General features: G+C 35.6%; 1 protein-coding gene across 1 annotated transcript; it reads right to left on the bottom strand.

Moving 5' to 3' along the window:
• Positions 1-10,685: 10,685 nt before the first annotated feature.
• Positions 10,686-23,161, bottom strand: ca7 (carbonic anhydrase VII). The gene is made up of 7 exons (XM_079432829.1): positions 23,030-23,161; positions 20,056-20,253; positions 16,287-16,405; positions 16,075-16,170; positions 14,195-14,257; positions 13,396-13,551; positions 10,686-11,935 (listed from the first exon to the last, which is right to left on the bottom strand). Exons 1-7 carry the CDS (start codon positions 23,064-23,066, stop codon positions 11,813-11,815), a joined length of 792 nt encoding a protein of 263 aa, XP_079288955.1. The 5' UTR covers positions 23,067-23,161; the 3' UTR covers positions 10,686-11,812.
• Positions 23,162-24,160: the final 999 nt, after the last annotated feature.

Genomic DNA, 24,160 nt, shown 5'->3' with positions numbered 1-24,160 from the left:
ATTCAAATGGTTTGAGGACAAATCAGCAAATCGATGTCATTTAGTCTACATGCCAACAGAATTCAGCCAGGCCATGTCACCATAATCATCTGGGAAAAACCCCGGACTGGCTGAATCTTGTGACCGATGAAGGTATCCAGGTATGTAATAAAGTAATTCTCATCAATGGAAATTGTGTGTGGGAATCAACAACCCCTCTTAGCACCTCTGCCAATATTATTACTAATAAATACATAAAACAGGCATGCCTGTGGTCCTGCCGAGATTCTCGCTTCTCAGCAATGCTATTTTAGCAGGACAGGCTTGTACTAACCCCGCCAAGCCTGTAAACGTATACCCTGCTGGTAAATGACCCAGTCAGTCATGTCAAAGTGGACCATCCCTGACCCCCAACACAGGGACTGCTATGATGAGTTATTGATAGCCAGATCAGTAATCATACATGCTTCCTGCGTATATCACTTCAGTGTTGTGACTAATGGTGACAGTCACACAGTGAATTGTGATTTGACAGGGTATGAATGCTCAAGATCAAGGTTAAGAAGAGAACTCCTATTGCTCTCAGCAAAGGAAAAGTAGGAGAATTTCAATGAAATCTCTCCATGACGTGTTTCTAGATAAAAATACCTTTGGGACATTGCATTTCACAGAAATGCAGAAGATATTTCAGTTATCTTTAATTTATCTGATTTGAAAGGACAAAATATTACTTGTTCAGAGTAACATGGCAACATCAGCCTGTGAAGTGATGTAAGGTGAATTTAACCTGGCCTACATTGACTGTCCCCTGCAGTTTAACACTCAAACCAGCTCCTCACTCTAGTCTCCAAAAAGCTGAATACAAAGAGTAGGCTTTACGTCCTGTCATCCCGTCACTGTTTAAACTGCCCTGTCAATCATCTTGTCATAGCTAACATCCTCCACATTTCATTTAATTTCCCACCATATTGGAAAGAAATGAAGTGGCACATCGATCTGCCAGTCATTGGTCTTTCATGTGTTTGTATAATGATGCATTTAAAAGTTAATCACCAAATGGATCTTTATAAAGGTTCACAATGTTGTTGCAAATGAAATATAATGGATAACATAAAATAAATATGTTTCAGGTTCGATATTGATTATTAGTCACTCAAACCGCTTTATCTAAATCTCTCTACTTAAAGGGATAGTTCAGTCTCTTTAAGACCAAGTACATAGCAGGTTGGATTTTCTAGCTTTTCATAATGGTTTTTCATGAATATTCTATTATATGAAGACGATAGTTCTACTTACACCAATATTTATTACAGAAATTAAAAGTCTTCGAGTCTCACATATAAATAAGGCAGGCTAAGGGGATATAGATAAAGCTCTATGACTTTCTATTGCGGCACACAAGAGATATTTTTATAGTTTTGGTGACCGTTAGCATACACTGTATGGAGGAGAGAGAAAAAAAAGAAGGAAAGACAAAAATAAAAAAAGAAATAAAACTTTTGGTGGTTTAAATAGCTGTGAATTAAAAAAAAAACAATCCTATGTTAAATGAAAAGTGTGTGGTTGTCTGATGGGGTATTCTTAGCCTGTGAGATAAACCAGAGCGTGAGGCCGCATAGAAACGCCATAACATTTCATTAAATTTATTTTCGTGACCATGTCTCAATAGCTTGGGTTTGTGATTGTATCTACAGCCTGCTTTGGTTTCCCTCGGGCGATATTGGTTATTTCTCAGATTGAGACAGTGGTTGATATTATTGATATCCACGCTACCAAAAATATCAACTTGCTGCTATTTTTATGGCATCCATGCAGTTTACATTACATGACACATTGATTGCAGCCATATATTTTGTGCTTGCTCAGGTATCCTTGATCTGTACACTGGCTATTCTGGGAATTCTATTTCTGCAAATATGTTAAATATATACTAGACATCCAGCCTCAGTCATTGTTAATGAAGCTGCAAACAGAAACATTTCCATAAATCAGACTGCTCAAATAACAGATAACAGACAACGGAGGCAACAGAGTTATGGCTCCACATGGGATCACTTAGCAACCAAACGCATGACATCATCACTTCATGCAAAGAATCAGATACTATGATGTCATCAGGAAATGCATGACCTTGAAGAAAGGAAGTGTGTATGATGTTACTGATGTTATACACACAGAATGTATAAGATACAGGTTTCTTGTTGTTAATTTTTATTAGTGCAAATGTATAACAAAATATGGTACACTAATATAACATGTCTTGACTATTAAATAAAAATAATTTGATTGTCTAGGGTGCCTGCTGTAAAAATGAAGTACACCGAAGGCTTCTTATAGCGCTTGGCTAAAACCTCTTCACTTTGTAGCTATATGCTGCCATCTGCTGGGTAATGATAATTACACCAACAAAAATGTGGTGTGCACTGTAAAACATATTTTGCTAGAATAAAAAATTAGAATAATTTGTTTTTTTTAATAGAATAAAAAAATGATATTTCAATCTTTCTACTTTAAAATTTCATCTTCAGTTCAATGTTTTACTTGTCAATAGTATTACAATGTTTTACAATGTTATATATTGCATTTGTGGAATTGAATTGCAAGTTCGGAGTGAAAACTGAATCCTGCCACTGAAAAAGTTTGTGGTGAAACAATTTTCACTCAGAAATTACTAGTACATTTGACAAATAATTACAAAGAAGCAATTAACACACTATAATAATCTTGTAACGTTTCATTGTTTTATTTAAAGAAATATATATATTTACAGTGTAGACACCCTACAGGAAAAGAACTATTGAGCAAAATGTAAGCGTTTGTAACCTTTAACATGAAATCATTTTTAAAAAGCACAAAACGCATGTAGTCTTTTACCTTATAGTTAAGCATAGTTTACAGTATATTCATATAGTTTTTAATAAAGTGTCTTTATGAAATCTATTAGTTAAATTAAAACCAATGTTGCAATATTGAACTAAAAGTGAATTCAGTTTAATACAGTGCAAGTAAAAATAAACAATGCCTGCTGGAAGCATAAAACTGCTGATTCTGAACGCTTGCAGTATAGATGACATCATTTTGGCATAAGCAGACATGTGTCAGCTGAGCAACTGCCCTTGAATGCTAACGGATAGCTTTCTCCAGGTATTATACACCTCCTTGTCACATTGTCTTTAAAAAATGTGTCATTCAAGGAAAGACCTAGAGCAAATGTCAAGACCAACTAACTGCAACAGACAACATGTTCCAGACTTTATTATTGCTCGTGTCTGCTGTGCGTATCATGGCAGCACATGGCTAGGCAAACAGTGAGCACCCCTCAGTCCTCCTTATTATCATTTATTTCCCCGTGTAATGAGCCTTAGCCTGATTACCTGATGGAACAGGTCTGTGCTATTGAATATTCCACACACTTAGACTGCTCCCTGCAGGAAAATAATGACTCACAGATTGACAAGGTTAAACATTCTCCAGCCTCTGTCAATTCTAACGGCTGCAAACAGAGGCGGAATCGTGAGCTGAAAAACTGTGTTACGGAAAACCATGCTGAGCACACATGCTAGAGCTTTTTGGTAAAAGCTTAAAGGGGTCATTGGATGCCCATTTTACACAAGTTGATATGATTCTTTAGGGTCTTAATGAAAAGTATATAACATACTTTGGTTCAAATTTCCCCTTTACCCTGTCAAAATCAGCTCTGTTTTCAGCAAGCCATTATACTCCGTTGCTTTAAATGCAAGTGAGCACTGTAGATAAAGTTGGATCACGAATGATTCGCACGAACATAGACACATTTATATAGATCGGGGATCGCCGCATTCACTTCAAAGCAAAAGTAACATTAATCCTCTGCGTCTTCAGCGGCTCAGATGTCAGGAGTTAATGATGACTGCTATATTCATTATTACATCCAACAACTAAACACTTCAATCGCTTAATCGGAGTCATCTTGTCTTCCCCTGCATTGGAGTCGACACAATGATGGACTGATGGCAGCTCACTCAGGGCGGGTCTAAGGTAAGACGGCCTTGTCAATCAACTATCGTGGGAGCGGCCTGTGCAGAACTACGTCATTCTGACAGGAACCTCAGAACAGCCTGATCTGAGAAGGGGCGTTTTAAAATAGTGATTTAAAAAAAAAAAACACTGGGTGGATTTTTATCATTATAGGATGGATGTGTACACACACTTCAAACACACATTTATGTTCAAACAACTTGAAGTGAATTTTGCATCCGATGATCCCTTTAAGATCTTATGGGGTGTAAATATACATAGTAGTGTATAAATATATGTAGGGTAAAGTGGGCCACGTGTAATTTAGATACCTAGATGTTTTTTTTCTTTCTTTTCCTTTCTGTCATTTGCATGGTATATATACCAATAAACATTTTTAGATCATGCACTCCAGAAAAAAAATATTTTCTGGTAAAGTGGGCCATCCCTTATTTATCAAAAATTCTGCATCTTAATTAAAAACCTATGATTTATTAACATATATTATTAGACAAACATATTTAACAACATATTTAACAAATCCAAAAATATATAACCTACAGGTTATGAGTAAAATAAATCATGTGTAAATCCTCATCTCAGTTCACGTGTGAAATTCCCAACAACTGAACAATCATGTTGTGTTGACATTACATTTTATTAAATATCAGAATTTTCAGAAATCAGAATAATATTTTTAAATATGTGACACAAGCAACAACAAATAGTCTAAAAAAATAAGATCATTTAAAATGGTAACCATGTCAAAATGTTTTTCTCTCTATGTTCTCTAAACACTTTAAATTAACTTTGTGTTCATATTTGAAAGCTTTATATTCTGCATCTACATTTTGCTCCTCTCATCCTTTCTTCATTCCACAGATTGAACTGAATGCCTCGACTCACTTTCTTTTCTCTCTTTCCTTTCTTCCATCTCTAACTTGAATTTCCTGACTGCAGACTCATTTCTGTTTTCTAAAAAAGTTAATTATGTCAACTATAAAATAACCAGTGAATGTCAATTTATTTAATGAATTTGTGTATACAATGACTGAAGGTTAAAGGTCAGCCCACTTTATCTAACACATTCAGACAAAGTGGGCCAGCAATATTTAAACACATTACAAGAAACCTATTTTATCATTTAGAGAAACAGTATCCCTTTAACCATTGTTATGCTCTTAAAGTGCAAACCCACTGAGCATAGTACAATCAAACCTAAACGGCCCACTTTACCTGCAATCACCCATATGTAGACAACTGAGAATTTACAGATTTCAACTCACTTTCAGGTCCATCATGACTTCATGACATTCAACTAAATCAAATGAACTTTGAGGACAGAACTGCTTGCTCTGCACTTTATTGCATATGTTGAGGAGGATATTACTTGAGAAATGTTGCCATGCATGCATCCAAAAAAAATAATTATAATAATAATTAAATGAGTATAACTTGCCAGCTGTTTAACTTGACACCTCACCTCAGATAACAGATAACGTCACCCTCTCTTCCTTCAATGACAATTCACATTTCAGATAGTTTAGTTAAATTAAAAGTTAATCATTTTGTGAAGGAAAAGTAACATTCTTTTTAACTTTGCAAAGTGTGTGATAATACAGAATACAGATAATACACGCACACAGCAAATTTCTGAGTGATAAAAAACCTAGTGTTGGGCAGCTAGTGATAAAATCTGGTGTTAATTTACAAATATTATATGCTTTATCACTTGTTTAGTGATAATGCACAGTGTTTCCTTTGGGGTGTTCACACATAATCAACATCTGCGCATGTGCAGAGCATTTTCAGTCTCCCCGCACATCATGTGCTCGTCGGTCTCCATGACTACACATCGTCTTTAAGGATTTGCCTGCAAACAACGGTTCCAAGCAAGGTAGGCCTATAGTATTATTAACTTATCAACGTGTGATTTATTTATGAACTTATCATCACTAAAACAAACTGAATTAATTTTATACTGTTTGTGTGAAAAATAACTTAATTATTTGCCTCATTTTATCCAAATATTGGCAGTCAAAGGTATGATTAGGCCTAACGTTATTTCTAATTAATCACAAATACACAAAGTCGACACTGCATAATCGTCTTTAATTATTAAAATAAGTATTGAAATATCATAATATTGATAATTAGTAAGGTATGTGGTTGACTTAAGTTTAATTTCGCGCTCTTTTGATCCGCCGTTCATCTTGAGTTTACCATTTCACGGTAACGTTACGTTAGGCCTAAACTAAGATGTAAAGAATTGTTGGTCCATTTTAAAGGGCATTTTAACGTATAGTAACTTAAATAAGATACTGTAATTTTCTTACAGTAACATTTGGGGCCTAAGAGAGTCTTTAGACTGATGCCTCTCTTGTACAGCTGAACTTTTTACTTTTTTTGTACTATATTTGTATTAGTACAAAATACAAATATATTTGATTGCCAAGAAGCGTACTGTCTGTATTTTTCTACATAATTGCAAAAAATGAACTTGTTTGAAACACTCAGTGATTTATGTGATTATTTAGCCTATAAAGGAATAGTATATTTTATCAGAATGAATGTATATTTTTAAACCAGACATGGTTAACATTGATGAGTTAAAGATGACATGTTAAATTGTTGTTGTATTTTCAATTTAAAGATGTTATTGCAGTGTATGTTTACTTGTTAAAAAACTTTGAGTCAATTTCTATTGAAAATGTCCTTGCAGATTATTTGACATAGTATATCAACATGTACAGATGTCCTATGGTGCTGACTCATTTTTCTACATTTTTACAAAAAAAAAAAAATGAATTTGTTTGAATTGAAACTCAGTAGAGATTTATATTTAAGAAATATTTATCATAATGAATGTGTATTTTCATACCATTGTTAAGTTGCTATTGCATTAACAGAGCTGTTTTATTCAATTGTATGTTTGATATATTAAAATATATTAAAAGTTTATGTTCAAATAAATTCATAGTCACTTGGTTTTTGGAAAAATATCTACAGGTTTATTTTTTAAATTTCATCTGCATTACCATTTTAAAATAAGTATTTACATTATTTACATTAAATCAACATAAAACAAATACACTAGGGTTGTGTGATTAATCACCATAAAGTGTTAAATGTGTATACTTAAGAGTGATCATTTCTCAACACCTTGAGTGTTAAATTATACACTAATGCAGTGTTTGAATAATAAACACTTTCATCAGTGTTGTTTTAACACTAGCAAAGATGGACCTGTATGTTCACCCGGAAAGTGATCATTTTAACACCCATGGTGACAAATCTCCCAACATATTTTTGCTGTGCACACATGTTGGTTTTTGTGGTTTATGGGGGCTCTCCATAGGCGTAATGGTTTTTATACTAAACAAACTGTGTGTGCTATTGCCCTACACCAAACCTACACCTAAACTTAGCCCTCACAGGAGACTTTGTGCATTTTTAGATTTTCAAAAAAACACCATTTAGTATGTTTTTTAAGCCTTTTGAATTACGGGGACATAGGCAGTGTCCTCATAAACCACCTTCATATTGTAATACCTCTGTCATACCTATGTCATTATACAAATTTGTGTCCTCATAAACCACATAAACACGCGCACACACACACACACACACACACACACACACACACAAACATTATACAGTCATGGCCAAATATATCGGCACCCTTGGTAAATATGATCAAAGAAGGCTTTGAAAATTAATCTGCATTGTTAATCCTTTTGATCTTTTATTTAAAAAAAAAAAAAAAAAAAAAAAAAAAAAAAAAAATCGCAAAAATCTAACCTTTCATTGTATTATAAGAATTTAAAATGGGGGGAAATATCATTATGAAATAAATGTTTTTTCTCAAATACACGTTGGACACAATTATTGGCACCCCTAGAAATTCTTAAGAGTAAAATATCTCTGAAGTATATTCCCATTCATATTCACAATTTTGAGTGCTCCAGGGTGATTATGAACATGAAATGATCCAGCCATGGCTTCCTGTTTCACAGAAATATAAATAGGAGGGAAAACAAAGCCTGAATTCCCTTAATCATCCATCACAATGAGAAATACCAAATAATATATTTCTGATGTGCAGTAAAAGATAATTGAGCTTCACAAATTAGTGGAGTGGCTTTAAGAAAAAAGCTAGAGCAGTGAAAATTTCCATTTCCACCATCAGGGCAATAATTAAGAATTTCCAATCAACAGAAAATGTTACGAAACTGCCTGGAAGAGCATGTGTGTCTATATCGTCCTAATGCACGGTGAGAAGGAGACCACAGCTGGAGAATTGCAGAAAATAGTTGAGTCTCGGGGTCAGAAAACCTTAAAACAAATTGTCAAACAGCACATTGCGTTTTCCTCAGTGCATAACTGATACGTCACAAGTATATTTTTTACATCTGTAAATGTCAGAAAGCCATGCAATATCCATTTAGCTGTCAGGAGTGGGCGAGGCTTATGCGAGAGAACGAGCGCTGCGGCGCGCATGCGCGCTACACAGACAGAGCAGAATAGAATACTAGCGCAAGAATTCTGAATAAAATATACATTCTGCTAAAATATTTGTTGTTGTACATTAAATGTGACACATAGAATTGTAATTTCCTACATGTATTTTTATGATAGCAGCAACTGTTAATCACTAGCTCAAATGAGTTAAATGTGTGTTCCTCTTATCAGTTAAAATGTACTCTGATTTCTATTATAAATTTACATTTTTAATTCAGTGATTTTAACTTTTGATTGTGTTTTTATGCTTTAATGCTTTAAAGAGCCATTCTAGATTGTAATATTTTAATGTTCTAATAACCATAAAAGGTACAGCTGTCATAAATTCAGAGAGAAAGGCTGCATGGCTAGAAACTTCTGATCAACTGCATGCACAAGTAGCAAATATGTTAAAATGTCATTCGCCTACATTTTGCGCACAATACATTAAATACAGTTTGTTGTAGCCTATTTTTTATTTATTTGATTATTTAAGGTGTATTTTCTGTATACTTTTATTTTTGGACCGATAATAAATTAAACTGACTGTATGTGAGAGAGTCAGTGGTAATATCGATGCGTTCCTATTGGTCAGTGTTAGAGGAGCTCAGTTTAGCCTGACAGTTAGCCTGCTCTTGACCAGGTTAGTTTGCCAGCATAAATTGCCACAGTGACTGAGCTTGAGCTATGGTAATTGTGCTTTCAGAAACCAAATCAAGTGAAAATAAGTCAGAATTACTGAAATAAGCCTGGGTTATTTGGTAAACTTGTTTTATGGAACAGGCCCCTGGACATCTTGTTTAGATTCATGGCATCATGGATTCTATCAAATATAAATAATCAATGGCCCGGTTTCACAGACAGGGTTTAGATTAAACCAGGATTAGGCCATAGTTCAATTTAGGACATTTAAGTCATTTTTATAAACGTGCTTAGGAAAAAAACATTACTGGTGTGCATCTTGAGACAAAACAAAGGCACTGATATATTTTAAGATCAGTCAGCGCAAGTTTCTTTCATTTGAAAGAGCTCAGATTTACATTTTAGTCTAGGACTAGACTTAAGCCTTGTCTGTGAAACCGGGGGAATAAGTAACCGACTCTGTTAGAAATCTTATAATGGGCCATATTTGGATCTTCCAACCGGACAATAATCCAAACACAAACCTCAAAAACAACACAAAAATGGGTCGCTGAGCACAAAACCAAGGTTCTGCTGGCCATTCCAGTCCTCTGACCTGAACCCTATAGAAAATGAGTAGGGTGAACTGAAGAGAAGAAGCAACAACATAGAGCTGTGAATCTGAAGGATCTGGAGAGATTCTGGATGAAGGAATGATCTCTGATCTCTTGTCAGGTGTTCTCTAGCCTCATCAGGCATTATAGGCGAAAATTTAGAGCTGTTAAACTGGCAAATGGAGGTTTTAAAAAGTATTGAATAAAAGGGTGCTGTTAATTGTGGCCAATGTGTATTAGAGAAAAACATTTATTTCATAATGATATTTCCCCCCATTTTAAATTCTTATTATCCAATGTAAGGTTAGATTTTTGTGATTTTTTAAAAGATCAAAAGGATTAACAACGCAGATTAATTTGCACTGCCTTCTTTGATCATATTTACCAAAGGTGCTGATATGGCACAGCTCTAGGGATAAAGTTTGCAATATAATCAAATATGAAAATTCACACAAGAAGAGTTAGGCTAATGATTACTTGATGTTGAAATTAGTTTTCAGAGTACTTGCCAATGTGAATATAAAGGAACAATAACCTGCCATCACAAATTAGGCATATTTTGCGGCTGCAACTGTATGTGGTTTGATTTAAGGTCTATATCTCCATGTTTTTGTGCTGCAGAAATTGTTTCTTATGACTATAGGATGGAAATTCACCCAGCTATTTCAACCCAAAGATACGTATTACTTATTAGACTGTTACCGATCGCAAATCTACAAACTTCGTGGAAGTTATTGTTGGTCCATTTATCAGCATATGCGGGCGCCAGAGAGGTTCAGTATTCCTTTTTAAAATAAATCCCTAAAATGAGACAACTGTCTGATTAAACGAAACTAATGGATATTAAGTGAGAATAATATTATTGTGCTGTAAGTTTTATCCTTTTTTTAAGGTCTTCGTGGTCACTTGGGATCTTACTGTGCACTATATGCAAGGTAAAGTATTGTGTAGAGGAAAAGGCACACATGAAAGGCACTCCTTGCTACCTCTTTTCCATTTATTGATTTTTGAAGCAAGCAGCAGGACTGAAAGCTCACGGAGAAATAACAGAGAAAGAATCAAAATAATTGTAACTTTATCTGACTGCAGTTCTTTTTAGAAGTAACAAGTATTTTAAATGCACATATATGTCAGTAGCAAAGACATATGGATTATTAAAATAATTTTATTTTGTACATAATAAACATAAAAACTAAATAAAATATAACATATTTATGAAACCATGCCAGCCACCAAACACCCAAAAGAAAATCCTTGCCATTTCAGCTGGATGTTGTCCAGGAGTCGAGTCTTAATACAGCTCTGACCTGTTAGAGATCTTCCGTAACACTCCTACAGTCATGCCAGAGATTCCATTAGGAATTACATTAATAATAGGAACTGTTTTTTAAAGCGTGAACAGTGTAATCCATTTCATTTCAACCCGCCAAAATCAGCCTCTTATTACTGTAAGAGCATTTATAAGGCTTCACTGACAGCACAAGAACATTCACTACAGTGACTGCAGCGCAATGTTGATAAAAGAATATGTAAAAACTTACTTCTTGGACACACAACAATCAGGTAAACTGAAATGCTATCTACTTTCATTACTGAGCCATTTTCGTCTATTCATGCAACTTTCAGTGATAATGGAGTGTCATCCTGCCACCACCAGGTCTGTGTTCTTGGAAGCACCATGAGCCTTACTACGAACAGCTTAAATAACACCACACATGCCCTATATAAGAAGTTAACAAGAGCCTCTGGTGGCGACTAACAGGTTCAATTTCAGGATCCTGGATTACTAACCATTTCCTTTAGCAGTGAAAAAGCAGGCGACAGCCATGCAGCTTATAATATCTCAGTCACCTGCAACAAGGATCTATTTGCAGAAGCCTGATCAAGGTGGATGAGAAGGGATCTAAGAATGCAGAGCCTCAGATTCAAAGAGCTCAATGTCAAAGTCAATCTGTGTTTGAGGTCATTGGCCAAAACCTTTAGGCAGCAGACAGAGAATGACATGACTATACAAACCCCACACCCTTAAAATTCATGTTTCAACCTCAGAGGTCATTCTAGAGCAGTCTTGAAATATAGCTGATCACAACTGGTGGTGCAGGCTACTTAAAAGAGGCCCGCACTGTCCTGCCTTTCAGCGGCTGTGGTGGTCGGAAGTTGTTCTCCATGCGCTTTTGGTCGTCTTCTTCCTCTCCGTTAAACAGCAATGTCCGGAACTTTCCCATCTAAGACCAAAAAGCATGAAAAACAGCACGTGAGACAGAACCAGGCAAAGTGACACGCTGCACTGCAAAAGAAATCAACTTTGGTACCAAGTCTTATGTAACAGGCTTGGTTCTCCATGCTGTGAATCTCCTGAGCTTTTTCTACTTCTAGCTCATTAATCATTTTAATAAGCTGTACAAGATCAAAGTCAGACCTTGTACAGCCCAGACACACTAGGCTGCTGTCATGACTGTGCCACCAACATGCCAAACTGCTCATGCTTACTTTAATTCAATTTCCTTGTACAAAGTCTGAGGGACTAAACAAGAGCCGGAGACCAAATCCACAGTCCAGTCTTTCAGATGTACATAGACATATGGATCTGAAATGCAAATCTAGTAATATGACACTTCAAAGCAAAGGACATGCACTATCATTCAAAAGTTTGTCATCAGTAAGAATTTTTAAAATTGACCAAAAAAGTCTCACAAAATGTAAAGTAATATCAAAATTTAAAAAAAAAAATAATTTACATGCGTATACATACATATATATATACACATACATACAATTTACTCCAAAGTTGAATTTTCAGTAGCCATTACTTTAGTCTTCAGTGTCACATGATCCTCGCTCTAATATGCTGATGTGGTGCTCTTCCTTATTATTAGCAGTGTTGGAAACATTTGTGCTGCTTGAAACTGTGATATATATTTGATATGACAAATGAAAAGTTTAAAAGAACAGCATTTATTTTAAATAAAAATCTTTTGTTACATTATAAATATCTTTGCTGTCATCTTTATCTAGTTTAATGTAACTTTGCTGATTAAAAGCTGATAAATAATTTCTGTATGTGTGGTGTATGCAGCACAAATCTGGGGCTACAATTACCTCTATAGCGTTTTGAATCCACAGTAGGATTTCAGTTGTGTTTAATGTTGTGAAGATGTGCACACTTTGTTTGACTGAAACTAATTCTGGGCTGAACCCCTGTCGTTACAAAAGGATTCTTTCACAAACACTCAAGAGTTTTGAGAGTCACTCAATCGGACACTTTTAAACAGATACATTCACAGATAACAGCACACCCTGGTATTGTGCACATATTATTTGTGTGCGAGTGAGTGTGTGTGTGTGTGTGTTATACACACAAATACATAATCATTATTTATGCAAAATCTGTTACAGAAACCAGACATGCAATCATGTCAGCAGATGAGATCATTTCTGACCATATTCACTGTCACCACCAGCACACTGGGATACTGTGGACTATCCCTAATTTACATCACTACCAATGATTTTGATTCAGCGGGAGTGCTCCCACATCCATCTATCCTCCACAACCATTCATTTTCATAAACCGACATCTGTCAATAGACCAGATGATGGTCTTGACAAACACTAGCAATTCAGTTTTAAAAAAAATATATAAAAGTTAAAGAAAACCTAAAAGCAGCCCACAAAAGCAACTCACCTGCTTCTCAGACACATAAATAGGTTCTTTCAGCAAAATCCAAGTGACGCTCTCATACAGTGGAGGAGTCGTGAGAGAGCCTGGGTACGTCCAGTACTCCAGACTGTTTGGTAGGAGGCACTTTGGGTTAAAGCCCTTAAAATCAGTAACACTTCCCTACAAGAAAAAAATAAATAAAAACAAGCATAAAATGATTGAACTGTAAAGCAGAGTTTTAGTAAATGAAGATGCTCTAAACAGGGCTGTAACAACAATATACTGAAGAAGTCACAAGCCACAATATTTATAGTGACTGACTAAAATATGTTTTTTCAAAGGCCAATTCTCAATATATTAGTTTTCTACACTATTGGATATTTGGTTAGAGTATTTGTGTAAATTCAACTAAAATTTGAAGCAAATAAAAATATGGAAGAAAATTAATCAAATTAAAGAATGTGATTCTTATGCATAAATGCATAAATTAAAATAATGCTGAAGAAACAGATTATTACTCTAAATACAAAGGTGTGAAGATATTCGGAAGAAGAAAAAAAAAACACCTGAGAGGTGCTAATTTGAATCCTTAGAACCTGATTAACATATTTCAAGACAAGTATTTACAAATGAAATCACAAGCAAAGAGGTGTCTGGGGGGTTCCAAACTCAATCAGACGCAAAAAAAAAAGAGGACTAAAGTGCAAGCTACCCGAAGACCTCTGTTGATTTAATATAATCATTCATGCATTCTCTCAAAAATAGCGTAAATGAATTAATATTTTCCCCATTTTTCATAAATTTACTACATAAATAAACATACCTTGAATTTAACCATATACAAGGCATCTGTTATCTGATGAAGAGCTCTGTGCTCATCACCTATCTGGAAAAAAATAATAATAATTATTAGAATAGAGATACAATATGCACTTTACTGTGGATATTTATATCTTTCTGTACTTGATTTTTCTAATATTAAAAAGTATTCTTTTACGGATCTGTTTATTTAAATAAATAACATTTTTATTTTCCTCCTAATACAAATCCCATGCTCTTCATCTAATGCTACATTATTTTGTTCTTTATCTTAATAGGAATAGTTTGCCAAAAAATAAATAGAAAAACAACATTTTGAAAATGCACACATCCTCAAGCCATCCAAGATAAGTTTATTTCTTCATCAGCGCAGATTTGGAGAAATTTTGCATTACATCACTTGCTCAGAAATGGAAAAAACATTACAATAAGCCACAATTTGTAACTTCTACAATACAGCATGCTTCAAGAGACATTAAAGGGATAGTTCACCAAAAAATGAAAATTCTGTACGCGGATATGTTGTATATGCTTTGATCTGAATGCAAACTACATATCTGCATATATACGTTGCATACATTGTTTACGTATGTGATACTCTCCAAAATGGCGCTAGGGTAACGCGGAGGAGACGAATTGTTGAATAAAGTTATTTTTGCTTTTCTTGCACACAAAAAGTATTCTCGTAGCTTCGTAAAATTATGGTTGAACCCCTGATGTCACATGGATTATTTTAACGATGTCCTTGCTACGTTTCTGAGCCTTGATCGCGTTAGAATCCTTGCCGTCTATGGGAGGGTCAGAGAGCTCTCGGAATTCATCAAAATATTTGTATTGGTTTCCCGAAGATGAACGGAGGTTTTATGGGTTTGGAACGACATGAGGGTGAGAAATTAATGACAGAATTTTCATTTTTGGGTGAACTATCCCTTTATCTGATGGACTGGATTACTTATGGATTATTGTGATGTTTTTATCAGCTGTTTGGAGTCTCATTCTGACGGCACCCATTCACTGCTGAGGATCCATTGCAAAGTGATGTAATGCTAAATTTGTCCAAATCTGTTCCGATGAAGAAACAATGCACATTTGGATGGCCTGAGGGTGAGCAAATTTTTAGCAAATTAAAAATTTTGGGTGAACTATTTCCAAAGCTTTTCTTGAAATGAAATACCATAAAGATGTACTTTCTGTAAGTCTTTACCTATAAAAAAATTATTATTTAATATTTTATTTCAGGAAATATTTAGGCGTTTTTTTTCAAAAATGCCATTTGTAGACTAACCAAATGACTAAATGAGTCAGCACTACAAATGCTGTTCAGAAATAGTTTTTTATTGTGTGTTTTGGTGGGCAGAGCAGTTCTGAATTGATATACATATATGTATTATGTAGTTTTGACTCATTTGGACATTTGTTTACAAAGTGTCTATTTGGGGTCTCCAAATGGCTTTTTTGAAAGGACGCCTAGATTTTTTTTAAATAAAAGCTTACAGAAACTACATTTTTGGGAGTATCATCCTCAAATTTGAATCAAAACATGGTCAGATGTTCAGCTTTATCTTTATGGTGTTTTCAGGCCTTTGGCATGAAAGTCTCATCCATTTTTCCCTTAGTGAGCTTCATTAAAACATATCGCGAGTCAATTTCATGTATATTTTACCTTGTTTTACTCTATTGCTATACTAATTTTGAGTTATTATGACTCTAGAGTAACAAAGGATCAAGTGTCTAGTTTCAAACAACACCAGATTTTTAAATATAGACCTTAGGGTTCAAGAGCTACAGACATTTTTATTTGGTTATATCGTTTTTTACAAAATGCTCAAAAATAGGGGCGCAGGGTAACAGGTTAAATGAGTCCTGATTCACACTAAGACTAACTTCCAGAAAGATGCCAAGGACAGCCAGGCCATCAGGTGCTGCTGCTGCCTCACCAAAGGACTTGTACTTTATGGCATTCCAATGAACCAGATGAAGCTGGAGAGAGACAGAGTTCAGGCCAACAGATTGCAACAAAGACAGTGTAAACAAATATACTTGCTATAAAGAATAGACTACACAGAGCAGAAAGTGTCCCTGTTCTGCCCCCTCACCTCAGAAGCGTAGGTTTTCCCACCAACCGTGTGTTCAGAGCCACTGCAACCTTTGCATCCCCAGTGGAAGTGAAACTGTTTAAGTCTGTACATGTTTTCCAGAGGACCTCCCTGGATCACTGTCAAAAAGAAAGAGCAGTTAAGGGGCCATTCACACTGAATGGGTTTTTTGTTTTTCTTTTAAAAACGCAAAAAAAGGGCAGGAATGAAGATGCAAGGTATAGAGACACAAGCTTCTTTTAACTTGAGCGGCATGTTTTAGAACACGGTGTCATGCGTGAGACACTGCAAAAGATGTGAGACGCGAGCGCAACAGTCAAACACATCTGTCAAATAGTTTTACATAGAAACAATGGAAAAGCAGTGCAAAGGAATACAAAAACATGTTCTGTGTGAACGCCCCTGACTTCCATTTAAAGTGAATATCACCTTTTTTTTTTAAAGACTCAAAATGCAATGAAGGGTGAACAAAACGAGTATCTGAAAAACGAGCTTGGTGTTTTGCACACCCAATACGTCTAACCACTTCAATTCATGGAGAAATCTGTAGTCAAGCATGTCACCAACCTCTCCTTGCTCTACTCTATATACACACACACCTCACATTTGTTTGCTTATTGCTTAGATCTCTTTCTCACAAACAGGGATGTTTCATAAGGGAAACTTTGAAAACTCTCAAAAATTTCACAATGACAACTTAAAAGCTTTGCAGATCTTTAAAGGGGACCCATTAGACAAAATTCCCTTTTGTTGTTTTTGAACATAATAATGTGTTCGCAGCGTGTGTACACAACCACCCTACTGTGGTAATAATCCATCCACTCTGCTCGTTAATTTTAACCTTAAATCAGAAATCGGTCTCAAAATAAGATGTTCAGAGCATTTAACAGCAGCGTTCATGTAAGAAATATATTGTATTGAATCAACAAAGATTTTCAATTAAGAACAGCAAATCATTTTCTGTTTTTCTTTTATTTGATTCATATTAGCAGCAGCAGTAGATACTTTATATAATGCTGCTATCACTTTAATACACACATCTAATATACACGTGATTTCTTTCCCAGACATAACCGACTTTGTGACTTTGGTGTTTTTGACATAACCTTGTGTGTTTTAGAGAGAGTGTAAGCACAATAAGATGTAAAAGTGAACTTACTTTAGTACTCACACGTCTGTACGTGCGCTCACAAAACCATACATCAGTAGTTTAAACTGATATGGCTTTAAAGCACATGCAAATAATAAACTTTCATGATGACGAAGACTGCAACGTAAAGTGAGAGTGACCACGATTGATCTTTGATAATCAAAACTAAACAGATGTTGTTTTTGTTGTTGCCTGAGTGAATGAGGCGCACACAGGGAGCATTGTGTCATTTGCATTAGCTCAATAAAGATATACAGTGGGTACGGAAAGTATTCAGACCCCCTTAAATTTTTCACTCTTTGTTATATTGCAACCATTTGCTAAAATCATTTAAGTTAATTTTTTCCTCATTAATGTACACACAGCACCCCATATTGACAGAAAAACACAGAATTGTTGACATTTTTGCAGATTTATTAAAAAAGAAAAACTGAAATATCACATGGTCCTAAGTATTCAGACCCTTTGCTGTGACACTCATATATTTAACTCAGGTGCTGTCCATTTCTTCGGATCATCCTTGAGATGGTTCTACACCTTCATTTGAGTCCAGCTGTGTTTGATTATACTGACTGGACTTGATTAGGAAAGCCACACGCCTGTCTATATAAGACATTACAGCTCACAGTGCATGTCAGAGCAAATGAGAATCATGAGGTCAAAAGGAACTGCCTGAAGAGCTCAGAGACAGAATTGTGGCAAGGCACAGATCTGGCCAAGGTTACAAAAAAAATTCTGCTGTACTTAAGGTTCCTAAGAGCACAGTGGCATCCATAATCCTTAAATGGAAGACGTTTGGGACGACCAGAACCCTTCTTAGAGCTGGCCGTCCGGCCAAACTGAGCTATCGGGGGAGAAGAGCTTTGGTGAGAGAGGTAAAGAAGAACCCAAAGATCACTGTGGCTGAGCTCCAGAGATGCAGTCGGGAGATGGGAGAAAGATGTAGAAAGTCAACCATCACTGCAGCCCTCCACCAGCCGGGGCTTTATGGCAGAGTGGCCCGACGGAAGCCTCTCCTCAGTGCAAGACACACAAAAACACCTGAAGGACCACAAGATGGTGAGAAATAAGATTCTCTGGTCTGATGAGACCAAGATAGAACTTTTTGGCCTTAATTCTAAGCGGTATGTGTGGAAAAAACCAGGCACTGCTCATCACCTGTCCAATACAGTCCCAACAGTGAAGCATGGTGGTGGCAGCATCATGCTGTGGGGGTGCTTTTCAGCTGCAGGGACAGGACGACTGGTTGCAATCAAGGGAAAGATGAATTCGGCCAAGTACAGGGAAATCCTGGATGAAATCCTGGACGAGTGCTCAGGACCTCAGACTGGGCCGAAGGTTTACCTTCCAACAAGACAATGACCCTAAGCACACAGCTAAAATAACGAAGGAGTGGCTTCACAACAACTCCCTGACTGTTCCTGAATGGCCCAGCCAGAGCCCTGACTTATACCCAATTGAGCATCTCTGGAGAGACCTAAAAATGGCTGTCCACCCACGTTTACCATCCAACCTGACAGAACTGGAGAGGATCTGCAAGGAGGAATGGCAGAGGATCCCCAAATCCAGGTGTGAAAAACTTGTTGCATCTTTCCCAAAAAGACTTATGGCTGTATTAGATCAAAAGGGTGCTTCTACTAAATACTGAACAAAGGGTCTGAATACTTAGAACCATGTGATATTTCAGTTTTTCTTTTTTAATAAATCTCCAAAAATGTCAACAATTCTGTGTTTTTCTGTCAATATGCTGTGTGTACATTAATGAGGAAAAAAATGAACTTAAATGATTTTAGCAAATGGCTGCAATATAACAAAGAGTGAAAAATTTAAGGGGGGGTCTGAATACTTTCCGTACCCACTGTATGCACGAAAACAGCGAGTTTTTGCTTCCACTCAAAAATGCAGTTTACAGCATGGAATGACAAATGAACTGTGGGGTATTTTGAGCTGAAACTTTGGTTTGAGGTTAAAACACAGACACATTCTGGGGACACCTGAGATTAATATCACATCTTACGTAATAGGTTTCTCTGTAAGAGGGCTCAGACCACAAATTATCTTCCCTTTTAATGACTGCAGAATGAACAGAGTTACTATTTTTGATATGAGCAATTTCATATAACAATTTCATACATTCCAGAGCTCAAGTGGTAAGAAGAGAACTAAAATGACAGGGTCATTTGTGCACATTCTTTCTGCTGTGAGTGGCAGTACGGGCCAGTGTTGTTTTAGTGCTATTTTTATATTATTATAGTTTTTTATTAATATTTTGGATCAGCTTCAGTTTTCATTTTAATTGTAATGTTTATGGTCATTTTAGTCAAATTAAACCTTAGTTTTTAATGTAATTAAAAGTTTTTAATCTAATATTTAGATTTATATAATTTCAGCTTAAATTACTGAAAACTATTTAATACATACAACAATTTCACAGCGGCTGTGCACAACATGAGAGTTCCGATTAGAAGCAGAAACTAGTTCAAAAACTAAAATCTGAAGAAAATCTGAAGAACGTTGCCTGCTCAAAGCTGTGTTCTTCACTGAACATCAAGAGACCAATCAATCAACCAACCATGACAGTATCATTTTAAAGCATAATGTTATGTCACTGACACCAACCTGATCTCTCATCTGAGTCAATGAACTCCACTACCACAGAATGGCCATTGTTTGATATGCTGACAGAGGTGCAGTTGTTGTAAGACAGCGAGATAGGAGACAGTCTGGCATCAAATACAGCATCTGCAGGGACTATATCAATAGGTGATTGGCGATTACCCTCGGCAATGGGATAGTCTTTGTACCATTCTGTTGGACCTAGAAAAACAATATTAACCAAGCAGACATTATTGAATGTTATAACAGTGAATCTTTTCAAGTTAACATAACATACTGCATTGAAACTTACTGTATTTAATGTAGTTATCTACATTACATTAGATATTGTGTGTGTGTGTGTGTGTGTGTGTGTGTGCATGTTTATGTGGTTTATGAGGACACAAATTTGTATAATGACATGGGTATGACAGAGGTATTACAATATGAAGGTGGTTTATAAGGACACTGCCTATGTCCCCGTAATTCAAAAGTCTTAAAAAACATACTAAATGGTGTTTTTTTGAAAATCTAAAAATGCACAATGTCTCCTATGAGGGCTAAGTTTAGGTGTAGGGTTGGTGTAGGGCAATAGCACACAGTTTGTTCAGTATAAAAACCATTCCGCCTATGGAGAGTCCCATAAACCACAAAAACCAATGTGTGTGTGTGTGTGTGTGTGTGTGTGTGTGTGTGTGAGCTTAAAAAGTAGCTTGAAACTACTTTGAAACTTTTTCAGTTTTACTTTTTTTTTTTTTTTGAAGAGAAATGTGCATGTCAAATACATTTTAGGAATTATGGAATTTGTAACTTTACTGTAGTAAATGTATATGGGAACACAACTTAATGGTTTATTAAAAAATAAAAATAAATTTATAATTACAGCAAGGAAGTTATAAACGGCTTTGGAGGCAGGCTTCTTCATAATTCGGAAAAGAAAAAGAAAAAAAAAACAGGTTTTTAATTATTTTTTTATTTTTTTTATTTTTGGGGGGGGGGGGGGCATTTAGGCATGTTAACACAGTAATATCAGTAATATTAAGTGTCAGCAATTCACTATTAAACATTTTTATGCATCGGAGTTAGTTTAGTGTGAATGTGATCCAACAACATTTCTATATCTTCCAGAAAGTGTAGCAGGGAGCCAGTCTTGAAATCACATACAGCCTGGTTACGTTGTTTAAGCAGCAACTATCCCCTTAAAAGATAACTGGGCTAATCTCGCATTAACAGTGGACCGGCCATGGACAGATGACTGGACATATAATGAATGATCGAGTACAGGCACAAAAACTAACCCACTGCAAGCTGGCTATAGCTCTAATGAGTCTGTCTTTATGTTACGGTTTAACTGAGGGATTCAAAATCATCTGTTAATAATATTAACTGTAGTGATAATGAAGCTTGTTACTAATTTGGCTGGAACACTCATCTTGATATTCAAATCAGGTTTCTTCATTTGGTGTGATGTTGTGCATTGCATGATATCTGGATGGCATTTTCCAGTCAAAACTAGTCTGTTCACACCAAAAACAGAAAACTAAAATGATTAGTGGCCACACCAACAGACAACAGTTAAAGTATATGTTTATTCTAAGTGTGCTGCAGTTTAAGTTCTGTGATTACAACTAGAATGCATGCTATAAAGTCTGCTTGATTTTAGCACACATCTCTAGTGGACAACAAACTGATGGTTGCAATAACCAGCTGCAGAACCACAGAGCCGTATATCTCAGCAGAGCCAGGCTAGCAGTCTGAGACCGGAAGTTATATGTGGAGATTAAAGCATGCTGGCCTGACTCTGCTGTCCTGAAACCGTATGGCACTAAAGTTGCCATCTGACAAACTGATGTAATCAGAGGAATGACATTCCTAAGAGGAAATCTTTTTTCTGATTTTTTTATTAAATATTATTAAATATTATGAAGACAAACAAATTATTTTGATGGATTAACTTGCAAGGATTATTCACCACAACACTAGTAATGTGTACAGCATCAATTTTATTTGATTTCATGCTTAAAGTTGGACCGATTTTAAAATAAGTGTCTGCTAAAATGTATAAGTCTCCATGGATTTTGACTGTCTAATATATATATATATATATATATATATATGAATAAAAGTGATTCCAACAATACATTTCCTTGATGTAGCTGTCGTTCTTGTTATACTTGTGGTGAGGACTCCTCTTCTTTTAAGCATTATCAGACAGTGATTATTTTTCAGGTAGACCTCTGTAAAATTAAATTTGCATGGCTTCTCTGTAATAAAACTCATACATTCCAACGATGATGTATCCACGGCAAGGAGTTAGTTTTGTGATCTGATGAACCTGCAAAAGCGCTTTTCACAAGGCCAGTCACAGCATGCTCAACATTTACTTAAATAGGCCTAGTTTATTTAATAATATTAATAATAGGTAATAATAATAATAATAATATAAATAATAACTAATAATAATAATATAAAAATTGGCTAATAATCATTTAATAATTTATCTATGGTTCAAATGGTATTCTGTATTGCATTTTATCTCTTCAAAAAAAATAATAAATAAAATTAAAATCTAAAAAATAGCAGAAAGGTAAACATAAGTGTAAGGTAAACATTTACCACCTAAGTAGTCGACTAGCAAGCTAAAATGATAAGTCGAGCAATTTATATAAAAGCAATTTATATAATACATATTTTAAACTTTTATTGCATACCTGTTGCTGTTACAATAATGTCCCATTTCAAAAGTTGCACAAATAATTTTTTTCTTAACAGCTTCCTCTCTAGTGGAGAGGTGACTTGATATGAGCCTATTCTTGAAAGCAACTTCCAGCTTTTCAGAAACAAAAGTCTATTTAAAAAAATGCATGTATTTTGAAGTTCAACAGTTACTGTACGGTGCTGTGCAGTGGTCAAACCCGATTTACAAAGACATTTGGGGATTGATGCGTTCTTGTAAACTCAGAATCGGACGGCAATTAAATAAGTGCAATTAACTTACCGTTGTCCTCCCCATATCCCCAGTGATGGCCAGTCATTGCTCCCTCTTCGCTGAACAGCGGATTAGATGTTGTAAAGAGCGCAGAAGTGTCTTGAGTGGTGCGGTTGAGTGTGGACCGAGGCTAATGACAGCGGTAACAGGTGAATGAAGAGCGCTGTGATTGATCCGATCAGGCCCCGCCTCCTCTAAAGCCGACTGCGCTGTGTGCTGAGGACGACGTCTGTAAGGACCTGTTAAATATTTGAATAGCTAACGCACTTTGAATTACTAGTATAATTGAGCTGTCGACTGCAAATAAATCAATTCGTCTGAGATCTGAATAGAAAAACATCGAGGGCGATTTCTATTTAAAAGTGGGCATCACTGTGTCCAGCTTTTTAGCTACTTGGAAGGGCAGAGGGCTTGACAAGGGAGCTCATCATTACCACCGTTATAATGCTTTTGGACATTTAACACTGACACTTCATTTTGAGTCTGAATGTTACCTTGATAACATTCAGAATGCAGAATAATACTTAGCTATTAAAACCTTTATCTTTAATTTATTTCATATGTAGGCTACTATAGGGTAATTTGTGAGAATTTGCATTTAAAATTCACATTTTACTATCATAAATAATTATCATAATATAACAATTATTTATTTTGTTAGGCTATATTTAATAATAATAATAATGCATGTGGAAAGATTTCTAGTGCATAAGCATAGGTTTACATAAATAAAAAGCAATTGCCCTAACATACAATTAACTCACAATACCTCTTTTCTACATTCAAATAACAGATTCTAAAGAAAGAAATGAGGACATGTGTTAAAATCGTAAGTTAGCTGCATGTGAAAACAGCTGTGACAGCAGTAAAAAATTTAACGCCAGCAAAAAGTGCACTATGATGAGACATTTACAGTTCGGTCTAACAGCATGCTTGTGCTACTTCAAAACAATGACTTGAATATGATGCAATAAAAATAATGTGTTTGAGTCAGAGCTGCTGTCTGGGAGCTCTATAACTGTAATTTACTAAATTAATAACATCAAAATAGCTAGGCAGCTTTTAGGTTTAGAACCAATGAAAAGTTCACTTCATATGCCACGTCAGAGATAGCCTACAGTACAGTAGTAGAGCTGTTAA

The sequence above is a fragment of the Barbus barbus genome (genome assembly GCF_936440315.1).
Source record: "Barbus barbus genome assembly, chromosome: 2".
Classification (NCBI taxonomy): domain Eukaryota; kingdom Metazoa; phylum Chordata; class Actinopteri; order Cypriniformes; family Cyprinidae; genus Barbus; species Barbus barbus.
This window is presented reverse-complemented; position numbering and strand designations above follow the sequence as displayed.

Coding starts and splice junctions, on each gene's coding strand:
- ca7 (XM_079432829.1), bottom strand. CDS start 23,066: ATGACTGGCCATCACTGGGGATATGGGGAGGACAACG. Junction 16,406..20,055: donor TGACTCAGATGAGAGATCAG/GTTGGTGTCAGT, acceptor TCTTTTTGACAG/TGATCCAGGGAGGTCCTCTG. Junction 11,936..13,395: donor TTTATGTGTCTGAGAAGCAG/GTGAGTTGCTTT, acceptor TTTTGGTCTTAG/ATGGGAAAGTTCCGGACATT.